Source organism: Narcine bancroftii, chromosome 1, assembly GCF_036971445.1.
Source record: "Narcine bancroftii isolate sNarBan1 chromosome 1, sNarBan1.hap1, whole genome shotgun sequence".
NCBI classification, from domain to species: Eukaryota; Metazoa; Chordata; class Chondrichthyes; order Torpediniformes; family Narcinidae; genus Narcine; species Narcine bancroftii.
In genome coordinates, this window is record NC_091469.1 from 198,618,799 (window position 1) to 198,632,262 (window position 13,464).

Here is a 13,464-nt window from a genome sequence, read left to right on the forward strand (position 1 = left end):
ACGGGGTTGGTCAATATCCATCATTCTACTAATAAATTTCAATTGTGCAGCTTCATAGTAATTTTGAAAATGAGGTAACTGAAGTCCACCTTGTGCATATTTTCATGTAAGTTTCTGCAAAGCTACTCGAGCTAACTTTTCCTTCCATAAAAATTCCCTCACCGCCTTATTCAAGTCCTGAAAAAAGCCCTTTGAAAGTAGTCATAAGTTGAAATAAGTATTGGATATGGGGAAAAATATTCATTTTAATACAATTTACTCGACCAATTAAGAAGTTTGACTATTTGTCACTACCCTAGCAATCGGATTTTTATATAAAGCCTTAACTCAACCAATAAAAAAAGGGCCGAATTTAAACTTCTCTAACACATTAAATAAAAAATTCCATTCAACCCTATCAAAAGCTTTTTCTGCATCCAGCACAACCACTATTGGGTGGTAAGGTTGCTGTCTTGATGCATTGACCAATGTTATCAATCTCAGGATATTGTCAGACGCATATCTTTACTTAAAATCTGTTTGATCTATATGTGTCAACTGAGGTAAATATTTAGCAAGTCTATTCGCTAGTACTTTAGCTATAATTTTATAATCCACATTTAATAAAGAAATAGGTCGATACAAAGATACTTTTAATGGATGTCTATCTTCCTTTTGAATCACAGTAATTATTGCACTCGAACAAGATTCCAGTATTGACTGATCCTCAGTTATTTGTTCCAATACATCTCTAAATACTGAGGATAAATCTTCATAAAATAGTTTATAAAATTCAACTGAAAATCCATCGTCCCCTGGTGACTTTCCATTCAGCATCTCTTGTATAGCTTCTTTAATCTCAAAATCTGTAAATGGAGCTTTTAATTCCTTAACCTCCTCCTCCCCTAAAACAGGTAACTTTAACTTAGATAAGTAAGATTCAATAAAACCAGCATCCTGCTTTCCCTCAGAAGTATACAGTTTCTGATAAAATGAATAAAACTGATCATTAATTTCCTGAGGTTTATAGGTAACTATTGAATTCTTTTTAACAGCATTAATAGTTCATGATACCTGTTCCATTTTTAATTGCCACACTAATACCTTATGAGCTCTCTCACCCAATTCATAGTAATGTTGCTTTAATCGTTGAATTAATCGCTCATACTGATATGTTTATAAAGTATTATAGCATAATTTCAACTTAGTTAATGCTGCTTTCTTATCTTCTGTAACATCTTTCCGAAATTCCTTTTCCAACTCAGTAATTTGTTTCTCCAATGTCAAACTTTCCGCCAAATATTGTTTTTTTTTTAATTAATAATTTGTCCACACAAATATGCTTTCAAAGCATCCCACAATACAAAATTAATAATTACTCAGCCAAAAATAAAGTAATCTGTTCCTTAACAAAAGTAATAATCTCTGGTTTCCTCAATAACATTGTGTTAAATCTCCATTTGTAAGTCGATTGTAACACTTCTGAACTTTCACAAGAAATAAACAACATAGAATGATCGGATATGACCCTACTCTTATATTCAGTCTGCACTACTCTACCTTGCAAATGTGCCAATATCAAAAAGAAATCTATTATTGAAAATGAATCATGACTAGATGAATAAAAAGAAAAATCCTTTTCTGTTGGATTTACTCTCCTCCAAATTTCAACTAAATTCAGATCTTTTATCAAAGCTCCCATTTGTATTGCCATCTTTGATTTCCTTATACTTTTCGGAGATCTGTCCAATAAAGGATCTAAAACACAGTTAAAGTCTCCCCCAATCAGAATATTTTCATTGGCCTGATTTAACATTAAAAAAGCCTCTGATATGAATTGATCATCATCTACATTAGGTGCATAAATATTCAACAAAATCCAAGATTCAGCAAAAAATTTACAATTCACCATCAAAACCCTCCTAGTATTTCCTTCAAATAATTCCAATTCAAATGGTAATTTCTTATTAATCAAAATTGCTACATCCCTTGCCTTAGAATTAAAAGAAGAAGCAAATACATGTCCAACCCACTCTCTCTTCAGTTTCAAATGTTCTTTTTCAGTCAAATGTGTTTCTTGCAAAAAAGCAATATCAACTTTCATTTTTTTTATATAGGCCAACACACATTTACGCTAAATTGAATTATTCAATCCTTGAACATTGAAAGTTGCAAAATTCAAATTAGACATTTCTTTAGCTTAACAATAAATTTCTCACAATAAACTATTGTTCCTCTTTCAAACCTTAATACACTAAACCCCCCTATATAAAAATCCCAAAAATCAAAAAAGAAAAAATATATCCCACCCCCCCCCCAACAAACTACAAAAAAGTAGTAACTCCCTAAAAATCTGGGTGTGGTAAAACCCACTAGTGGCAGATGACTGTCAAAAGTGTCAGTGTCATCCACTCCCCCCCAGTCAGAATTTTGCAAATATTTAGGCAAACACATTCAGCCCAGTGATTCCAGTCCCAATGACTGTTCCGGATCTTCAATATCAAGGAGACTTTGCGTCAGTTCAACCTTCTTTCCATTCTTTCTATGTTTCCCATTCTTCCAATTTCCATTGATCCTCCTTTTAAACGACGATAATGGCGACCTTCCACTTCCTCACAAATCTGGCAATGAGATAACAAAAATTAATGCATCATAATCATTTTCAAAAAATTGAGATTGAAAATTTCCATTAAAAACTTTCAATCCAGCAGGATAATGAAAAGCAAATTTATAACCCTTTCTCCACAATACTTCTTTAGCTGAATTAAATTCTCAACGCCTTCTAATAATTTATTGACTCAAATCGGCATAAAAGAACACTGTTGTTTTGAACCATCATTGGAGACTGATTTGGTCGCGCCTTCTGCACTGCAATTCGTAATATAATTTCTCAATCTTGGTATCTCAAACAAAGAATCAAAACTGCTCGAGGTGGTTGGCCCGGAAAGGGTTTTTTCCTCATTGCCCTATGTGCCCGATCCAGTTCCAAACCATTTGGAAATAATTCATTGCCTAATTCCTCGGGAATCCACTTCTTAAAAAATTTTACTGGATCTGAGGCTTCAATATCTCTGGAAGACCTACTATTTTTACATTATTTCTTCAATCTTGATTTTCTAAAGAATCAATCTTCTTCAATAATTCCTTCTTCTGAATCCCCCAATCCAAAAAAGATTCCTCCACTTTTTACATTATTTTCTCTATTACAATCCACGTGATTCTTACATTCAAAGAAAGCTTCTTCAATTTTTTTAAAGTTATCCTGTACAGTGTCCACTGCCTTCATACATCTATTAACATCATTTTTAACCACAGTAATATCTTTCTTCATAGAAGTCATCTCTTCACAAATATTATTCATTTTAATTTTCATTTCCATAAACCCTTGATTTATCTGTGTAGACATCTGCACTGACATATTTTCCATTTGATGTGCAATCCCTTCCAAAATTGTAAAAACAGAATCCAGTCCAGGTTCCATCACTCCCTCTTGAGGCCTACCTTATTTAGTCCCTCCATAAATTCTTCCCGTGTTGATTCCATTACAGCAGGGCTTTCTTCTTCTTCCAGCATAATTGTACCTCTTCCAGTGCAGCTGCGGGTCTGTATCCCCATCAACAGCGTGGCGACCTCATCAGCCTGCCATTGTTCGTGTTCTCCCACAGCCCACACCTTCTCCAGCAATTTCCTGACATGTGACGCACCGCGGATGCCTGGGAGGGTCACCAACTGCACAGCCGCGTCTTCCGACGCTGCACTGCGTGCCCCTAGACCACCGGGCAATACTGCGGGTTCGTGCGATTGTCCCCGCTTGGCCTGCGCGCCCGGGATCACAAGTCAGGGCTGGCCGAGCTCACAACAAAACCGGTGCCACCTTGCAAATGCGCGAGCGTCACCGGTGTTATACTCAGCCAAGCAGGGGTCCGATGAGGCTTGGGAACTCCTTTCGACAACTCCGTGGCTTCAGCTTGGTAGGTTGGCCTCAGTTCTTCAACACTTTTATAAGGTAATTTCTTTTGTAACTGAACTTTTGATTTCTTCACATTTGAAGCCATTTTAATTCTCCTCTGTTCAGAAGTCTGTAAATACTATTTTTCACCACTTTCACAACTTTTTAAATCGGGTATTTATAAGACCAAATGGGGAAAGGTGGAACTACACGTCCTCCTTCGACGCCATCTTGCCATGCACCCCCCCCCCCCCCCCCGACATTCTTGCTATTGAGGAAGTGCAGCGTAGTTTCATGAAGTTAATTCCCAGGATGACGGGACTGTCATATGTTGAAAGATAGAAGCAACTAGGCTTGTACACAGTGGAGTTTAGAAGGATGAGAGGGGATCTGATTGAAACATATGATATTATTAAGGGACTGACCACGCTAGAGGCAGGAAACATGTTCTGATGTTGGAAGAGTCCAGAACCAGAGACCACAGTTTAAGAATAAGTAGTTGAGAAAAAACTTTTTCATTCAGAGAGTTGTGGATTGGTGGAATACCCTGCCTCAGAAAGCAATGAGGCCAATTCTTGGGATGCTTTTCAACAAAGAGTTAGATAAAGCTCTTAAAAATAGCGGAGTCCAGGGATATGGGGAAAAGGCAGGAATGGGGTACTGATTGTACATAATCAGCCATGATCACAGTGAATGGCAGTGCTGGCTGAAAGGGGCAAATGGCCTATTCCTGCACCTAGTGTGTGTGTGTGCGCGCATGTGCATGTGGTGTGCATGCATATACGTGCATTGTGTGTGTGGATGTGTGTACGTGCATTGTGTGTGTGGATGTGTGTACGTGCATTGTGTATATGGTTGTGTGTGTATGTGTGCGCTGTGTGTGTGCACATGTGGTGCGTGTGCACGTTGTGTGTGTGCATACGTGATTGCACAGTTGGTTAGTGTCTTCGTTCAAGGAACCTCTGACAGGCCAATGCCCTCATCCACTCTGCTCTCATTTATGTCTCCACTTTTGTGATAGAAACTGGAAGTGAAGGTTTCCAGAAGTTCCTCAATCTGATGGGCGAAACAATTACATTGAAGGGCTGGATCGGATACAGAGGAGGACTTGACACCAAAAGTAAGAATCGGAGCAGGAAGGGACTCTTGATGAAGCGGCTAATCACACTGCAACCCTGAGAAGCCACAGAGCATCAGCAGAAATACTGGACACTTAGGAAGTGTCCCAGACACACGCCAGTTCACATTCCTCTGGGCTGCACTCATTGGTTCGAGTGACCAGAGGGATGATAGAAAGACAAGGTTAAGTAAGATGGGAGCTGGCGTAATGAAGCACAAGGGTTTCAAGTGAAAGTTGTTCAAGTCTCAAATTTGTTCATTGTCATGTATACCTGGTAAGGTGAGAACGGTTCGGTTTACGACCAGTCCAGCAAGTCAACTCTATCATGCATACAACAGTCCAAGGTAGGAGTAAGAGTACATTACTGGGGGCAGTGTTACAGTGAACGTCAGATCAGTAGAAGCAAGGGCAACATCAGGTTTTCATGCAGAGGGTTGTTGAAACTATCTCCTGGAGCTTCTGTTATTGAATGTGATGAGGGTGAGATCGCAGGATTGGTGAACACAAGGGGAATCATAGAAGATGGAAAATGAAGAAGGTCAGCTCTTGAGGAGCGCTGGGACAAAGGTGCAGGGTGAACTGGATCACTGGGGAAGCAGGGTGAAGGACTGAATGGCCTACTCCTGCTCACAAGTATCATGTTCCAATAGAATTTGAAAAAAAATGCCTGGCCCTAGGTTCCTGCAAATATGTGGCCCATAAGGCAAGTGGCATGTTATTTGATTCCCAGCTTGTTTTGCAGTCTTTGCTGTATCCAGATTTAAATTTGCTTGTGACTTAGACCTGAACATTCACAAGTCCAAGTTAATGATTTTGTCCATTGCTGTTTTCATGTTCATTCAGAGGCTGGGAGGTGAATGTGAGGCTGCTATGGTACTGAACAATGCAAAGCAACTTAGCATTATTTATCCTGAGCCAGATGGCAGCTGTCACCAGCAGAGTCTTCTTACCAGTTCTCTTTCTCTCCCTCCTTCACTCTCTCATCCCCATTTCTAACTCTCCCCCACTCTCCCTCTCTCCCCCTATTCTCACCTCTTCACTCCTCTCCATCTCGTCCCATTTCTCTCCCTCTCTCTCTCCCTCCCCTCTCATTCTCTATCACTCTCTCTCCCCCCCCCCCACCTCCATTCACCCAAACATACCTTTACATAGTCACATGTGCACAACACAGGGAGACAGGCAAAAAACAGACATGTAAGCATAGACAGATGTATGTAGATAGTCTAAGCATACAGCAAACAGTCTGTGCATAAACACACACATAAACACGTATGCAAACACATACACATTTATATGCTTGCACACACATAAATCTTCAAACACCCACTCACCCATACAGTCACCCAAATGCCCATGCCCACACATACACCCACCCCCCACACGCTCATGTGAATGCACATACACAACACACAAACACACGCACACTAAAACATTCCTACGCACTGTTACAAACCCAGAGGACCCCAAATCCAAGCAGCAACAGAAATTCACCAAGACAAATGGTTTCTTAAATAAAAGTTGCTTTTAATTATCTTTAAACATGAAAACAGGATCAAACTTTATCTTATTACTATTAACTTAACCTAACATAACCCCCTTCTAATTCTAAGTGCACATGTATGCAATGTGTATGTAAATTCGGAAAAGTTCTTTGATTCACAGTCCAATCTCACCTCATTCCTCCAAGTTCACCGGTATCAGGCAATTCTTAAACTATGCACAGAATTTAACATTTATGAATTTCACCAGGCTTTGGTGCGTGAAAGGCAAATGGTTACCACGCAGGAAGGTTCTTGTTGGTTTTCAGAGAGAGATTTGTTGTTTGCTAGACACAAACTGACTCCTGCTAATCAGGCACGTCAGTGTCTTGCTGAAGAAATTTGCCCCATCAGGGTTTTCCAGATGATAACCTCTTTCTTTCAGGTTACCACAGAGTTCCTTTTTGTTACCCTTAATTCAAGTGAAACATTAGGCAGTTAGTCCTCTCTTCTTGCATGGACCACAAGGGTTTTAACCAGGCTGAACTAAGAACTCACAACCCGTCTTCAAAATGGGGTTTTTCCACAAGCTTGCCAGCTTGTCCTGTTCCAGTCCCAGCTGCTGCTGCTGATCTGTTGAACTGCAGAACTCAATTCTCTCTCTTTCTCCCTCTCAGAGAAAAGCCTGTTTGACTCCCTCTGCTCGCAAAACCACATGACCCTCTTAGAACAGCAAACTGCACTCAGACAGCCTGTGGCTCCGGACCTAATCCTCCGAGTTCTTTCATCTGTTGCTTTCCAAAAGAACAATCCATTAATGAAATCTCTTGAGCACGCGCCAAAGCTTTTGCAAAGGCACTCGGACCCAGCCTGTTTGGCTTGAGCAGAGCTCTGGGATTTTAAATGAGATCTGTTTTGAAGTGTTTGTATGTGACCTACACTAAAAAAAACCTGCCCTAATTTAACTCCTTTAAAACGTATCTATATACAATACAAAATACAACATAATTTGTCACAGAACATACAAACGTGTGTACACACACGCGCGTCTCTGTGCACAGACACACAAGCCAGCAGCAGGCCTTGTGTGGCCTACATCTATACCTGTTTCTTGAGGAAGGAGCAAGAGTTGTTCCATGGCATTTAGAATGAGGAAGGTGTTGGGGGCTGGTGCTACTTCTGGTGGATATGCTGGTGATTAATTCTAGTGCTAGAAATGAAGTCAGCTTTTTTTGTATTCACAGATGACACCACGGGAATTCATTCCATATACACCGTGTACCAAGGGCACGAAATCATGTTTCACGTCTCCACGATGCTGCCGTACTCCAAAGAAAACAAGCAGCAGGTGAAGTGTCACTCAGTTTATCAAGGGGCAGTGGCAGCTGTAACCATGGCCGAGTTGTGAGACACCTCGTGCACGGAAGAGTGTCCCTATTCCCCAGTATGGCGGTGACCATGTTCTCCAGCACAACAGTGACCACATCACCAGTAGCACGTTGACCATGTTCCCCAGTGGGTCGGCAACCACATCCCCCAGCGGGACGGTGACCACGTCCCCCAGCGGGTCCGGGTCCACGGTTCCCAGTGGGACGCCAACCACACCGCCAGCGGGACGGCAACCACACCGCCAGCGGGATGGGGTCCACCTTCCCCAGCAGGACAGTAACCATATTCCCCGGAGGAACGGGTCCACATTCTCCAGTGGGACAGTGAGCACACCGCCAATACTCGGGTTTCACCACTTTATATTCTGCTCACAGCCACTGCTTCAATGCAAGAAATGAAGCAGCTAGTTTTTAAGCTGCCAAATCCCACAAAGATTCAGGTATATAATGCCCAAATCTTTTGGGATTTTAATGATTTTGCTTGTAACAGATGACTTCTTCTGTTTTATTAAGACAAAGATTGTACAAAAATCATTAAAAGTTAGTAAGAGTGGAGAAAATGGAACAGATTGAGACTGAAATGACAAATACAGTAAAAACACAAAACTTACTTCCTGCAGATACAGTTCTTAAAAACTAAATTCAGATGGAGGGGTCTGCTGAACAGGACATCTATGAAAGAGCCAGCATGCAATAATGGGTGAATGGCCTCTATCAAGGCTAACCATTTTTTTCCATAATGACTGCTTCTGAGCTTCTTTGGACTAGTAGCCTAACTCTGTTAGTGAGATCAGGAAGATTCTGAGATGGTTTCCCTAAAATGTTTCCTTTTGTTAAATGTAGCTCCATGAACTAAACCTTGTTAACTCGTTTCTTTAATCTGTACTCTCTGTCAAGTTGAAACAATCCTGCTCCCAAAGTTTCCTGTGCTCAGACTTTTTCCGCTAGTTATATTCAGCGATGTAAAAGGAATACACACTCTGTAAACTGTGAAGTTTTGGGTCCCAGGAGAAAGGAACAGAGAATGAGTTTTGATGAAATAAGGTTAGTTTGCATCCATTTATATTGCTTAATTCATAAATGAGGCAAATATGATAAAAATGACTTCTGAAGGCTCAAAGAGACAAATTAAATTTGATGATCAATTAGCAGTTTAGTCTTCTTCAGTGCTTCACTAATTACATTGCACTTTTTAAGAACTGGCAAGATTTTTTTATATTAGCTGTGTTTTGGCAAGTATAATTTTCATTCTTACCATCATTCTTGGCACTTGGATCAGTGAAAAACACCAGAAATCTCATTGGAATGGAAGGTAGTTAACAGTTGAATCAGGGAGCTGTAACCCATGGCTGCTGAAGGATGGCTTGCCTTCACTTCCTGCAGTCACATGAATTTCAAATAAGGCTGCAGTTAATTGGCCCTGTTTTGTCCTAATTGAAGTTCTCATCCTGTGCAAATACTATCTGTTGACAGCACTGTTGTCAGCTAATAGGTTCGAGATGGGCCAGGGTGTTTGTCTCACAGCAAACAGCCTGCTGTTCAGCAAAGTCGGCCTACACCGAAAACACTAGAACCAACAAACACCACAACATTAAGAGCAGGAACACTTTTTCATATTAAAAATGCTGTGAGTTTGGCTAAGGTCGTTAAAGGTGAGGTGCAGTAAGACCTTGACAAAATGTTGGATCGAGCTTTCAACCACTCTCCAGCTGGGAGCTCCATTCAACGTGACCGTATCTCAGCAAGTCAGGAGCTGGTCAACTGCTGACCCCTGAGAGACACACAGAGTCCTAATGGGGCCGTTGGCTCTCTGCTCTTATTCAACTGGAGCAAGAATCCCGACCTAAGACGTTGACTGTCCATTTCTCTCCATGGATGCTGCCTGACCTGCTGAGTCCCTCCTGCTTTTCATTGTTTGCTCAAGATTCCAACATCTCCAGTTCTGGTGTAGCTCTATCCTGCTCTCTAATGGCTTGGTGCTGAAATTGGGAAAGTAGTAAGTGTGAAAGATGGGATACGCCTCTGCATCCTTCATGCCCAGTACATTGGATGAGGGCTAAGTGTTGTCAACCTTTCCTTAATTCAGGTCAAGGAGACACACAAATTCAACAGTTACTTTGTTAGTATGTGTCATTAACTCAATCACAGCATCAACAGATGCAAGGAGGTGAACACACAGTCTACTGGCCTGGAAATCTTGGACAACACACAAAATGCTGGAGGAACTTAATGGGTCAGGCAGCGTCCGTGGAAAACATAGACAGTTGACATTTCATCAAGAATAGCAAGAACCAGGGAGAGGGGTGGGGTGAGGGGAGAGGTGGAAACACTGGCAGGTTGATAGGTGAACACAGATGGGTGGGAGAAGAAATGATTGGACCTAAGAGGTGATGGGGAAGGGGATGAGAAAGAAGGAAAGGAAGAGGGTGGAGGAAGGATGTGTGGGTGGCATGGAGGTTGGGGAGGAGAAAAAGGAGTTGGTTATATCCATCTTCACCACCTTCCAACTCAGCCATGATGGTGCATGGGCTGCTTTTGTCCTCATTGATCAAGTCATTCACTTAACGTGAAGATGGGTGATGTTTAAAGGGGATACGTGGGCCAAGTTTTTTTTTACACAGACAGTGGTGGGTGCCTGGAATAGGCTGTCAGGGGCAGTGGGAGAAGCAGCCACAATGGCAGCTTTAAAAATGCTTTGAGGTAAATCCAAAATTATGCAGGGAATAGAGGAGGATTGATCATTTGCATACAGAAGTGATTTTGTTTAATTTGGCATTGTGTTCGTCCCAGACATTGTGGGACGAAGGGCCTGTTCTGCAGTTTTTCAAAGACTTGTCACCCTCTCTCCAAACCAATTTCTCCTCCTTTTGCTTTGAAACAATCCCTCCTTATCCTGCAAGCATTTCCCTGGATCTGGAACTCATCCAAGGGAAACAGCCTCGGTCGATTCCTCCTTCATGTGCAGCATGGTTCCATGTTCACACCTGAGCAGGGAAATGTTATCCAACAAGGACAGCATTCTGTACCTGGATTACATTTGGGGCCTGCACTCCAGATTCAGTGAATTCTATGTCTGGTAGCAACTCCAACCTCTCCACTGTAAACTCCCTTCAGGAGACTGAAAGTCTGGTGCCTTGACATCTTTTCTTTTTTTTAAATTTAAGATTTTATTCTCTAGTTCATAAAAAAAATATGCATTCAACCAGTTCATTGCAAGAAGCGGCGAGACAGGATTCTGCCAATGTCATTACAAACCCAATTCTTCAACCTCCAATTCTAATTCATCTTCATTTTATATGTCTCCTGTAAGCAGATCATCTGTAATTCTCTTCCTCTCAATAAGGACCACAGTCGATTCTTCATGCCTATCATTCCCTCCTGCCTCCCTGTCTTTGCAGATTAAATCTAATATTTTCCAATTCTCAACATCAACCTGAAACATTCTCTGTTTTTCCCTCCATTGCTGCTGTCTAGCCTGCAGGTATTTCCATGATATTCTCCTCCCTCATCCTCTTTGGTTCTGTTCTCCCTCCACTGCGACTTCCCCTCTCTGTCCCCACCCCATCTCTTTAACCACCATTCTCATCTTCTTCTCGGGTTACAGCACTGGCATCCTTAGTCTTCTAATTCCCCATTCCACCCCATCTTTCTCCACCTGACCCCCTGGCTTGCATCTTTCCCTTTCGGTCTGGCATCTGCCAATCCCCTGCCTCTGTCTGTCATACTTCGCCTCTGCCTGGTTGGCCAATCTTGTGCGGGGTTCCTACCTCGCCCCTCCCACTCTGTCCTCTTCACGTGGCTTCTGCACTAACTTTCCTTGGTCCTGATGAGGAATTTTGGCTTGGAACATTGATCATTTCTTATCACTCGCTGACACTACCCCACCCACTGAGTTCCTCCAGAAAAATTGTATTTGGCTTCAGATCCCAGCATCTGTAGTCTCCTGAATTTCTGATATTTAGCTGCAGGCAAGAGGTAAGAGGGAACTCTTTGAAAATTACTTGAAAAGTGCTGTAATTAATGGTGAACTTTAGACCGAATATCTGTGAATCAATAGCACAGGATATTTTATCAGATACTGCTCCATGCCTTGAATTTAATATCTGACCCAAGGCTTTTCAACTGAAGTTCAATTAAAACATTGATAATTAATGGTAGTATTTTTCCTTGCCAAACTTTGTTAAATTTCAGGTCTTTGAGCAATAACCCACTTCAAATAACCTAGCAGATCTGTGCCACTGGAAGAACAACTCAAAGGAGTAGAAGAGAGTCTTGTTTCCAAACAGCACATTTGTAAAAAAAATCCTTTTTTCTCCATTTATAACTCGCATCACTAGGTGTTGAGATTCACAAATGAATCACTGGTATGTTCATCTGTAGTGCTCTTCCCATACATTATTTGAATATTTTATCACGACAAATAATTTTAAAGGCCCCAAATTACTGTTTGATCCAATTGTGCTCCATTTCCAAGACAGCAGCTGAGTTTTCTTTTTCCATGGCTGGTGGAACCCTGACAATTTTACCATTTATATGCTGAGCGATGCACTTCTTCCTGAATTTTCAAGGTGCAGTACAACTGTAAGACACAGTTAACATTATCGTCCAAGGATCATTCCCAAGATATTCCCCTTCCTTTGGTTATTATTTGTATTTTTGTCCCCCACACTGTAGAGTTCTTATAGAAATTTCTCCACATCCTCCCCTCTATTTTAAGGCACCAATTCACACCTGACCTTTTATGCTTGCACAGTTGTTCTGTTATTTTCCTCTCATTATTTTTGACTGCAGCCTGACAGAGTCAACACCAGCTAGCTTCACAGTATATATTTGCAGAAAATTGTACACAGTTTTCCTTCTCATTGGCAATGCACCCAGGTTAGGTCATTATATTTCTGAGCATGCTGGAGAATTTGTAGAGCGAGCTGATATTTTTAAACTGCAGAATTTTTTAAAATTGTTAGTTACTTTCAATCAACATTGCAATTCCTTTGCTAAATTTTTTTTGTCATTTGTTACATTGGCTGAGCCTTTTGATAACACTGTATTCTTGTTATTTCTGTTCTCCAAGAGAGAACTTGCAGTGTTTTGTTAAAAGAAGCTATTGGTTTTTTTTGACCAAGGTTCCCCTTTTGTTTGTCGCCATCTTTCCCTCCTCATTGTGCAAGTCAATAAAGATTTTATATGTGGAGGTTCCAGTGTGCTGCATTAAGTATGTGCTCCACTGACAGAAGGGCCAAGTTGCAGGTATGATGTTGAACCGAGGCCCTATCAGCTGGTTTTTTTTAATTTTAAAGATGCAGCATGGTAATAGCCCCTTCCGGCCCACAAGCCTGCACTGCTCAAATACAGCCATTCAAAGAGATGTAAAAGATCTCACACCATGCTTTTAGAGAAGAGTAGAGTTCTCCCCGATGTTTGTGCCAGCATTTGTCCTTCACTTGATGCTGCTAAAACAAGGTGTTCGGTGCTTCCGCTTGGTCAGTCAGGTTTTCTGCATTACAATACGGGCTGTTCTTCACAGGTACTGCATTACTGGTAAACTCTTTT

The 13,464-nt window shown here is 41.3% G+C and overlaps 1 protein-coding gene across 3 annotated transcripts in view; it reads left to right on the plus strand.

Annotated features, from left to right (window-relative positions):
• garnl3 (GTPase activating Rap/RanGAP domain like 3) overlaps window positions 1–13,464 on the plus strand; it is a 393,291-nt gene that overhangs the window by 271,205 nt on the left and 108,622 nt on the right. For all 3 annotated transcript variants that reach the window (XM_069906232.1, XM_069906154.1, XM_069906300.1), the window contains 2 exons: window positions 4,950–5,048; window positions 7,771–7,874. In XM_069906232.1, coding sequence (XP_069762333.1) covers window positions 4,950–5,048; window positions 7,771–7,874 — 203 coding nt within the window. The remainder of the gene's footprint in view (window positions 1–4,949; window positions 5,049–7,770; window positions 7,875–13,464) is intronic.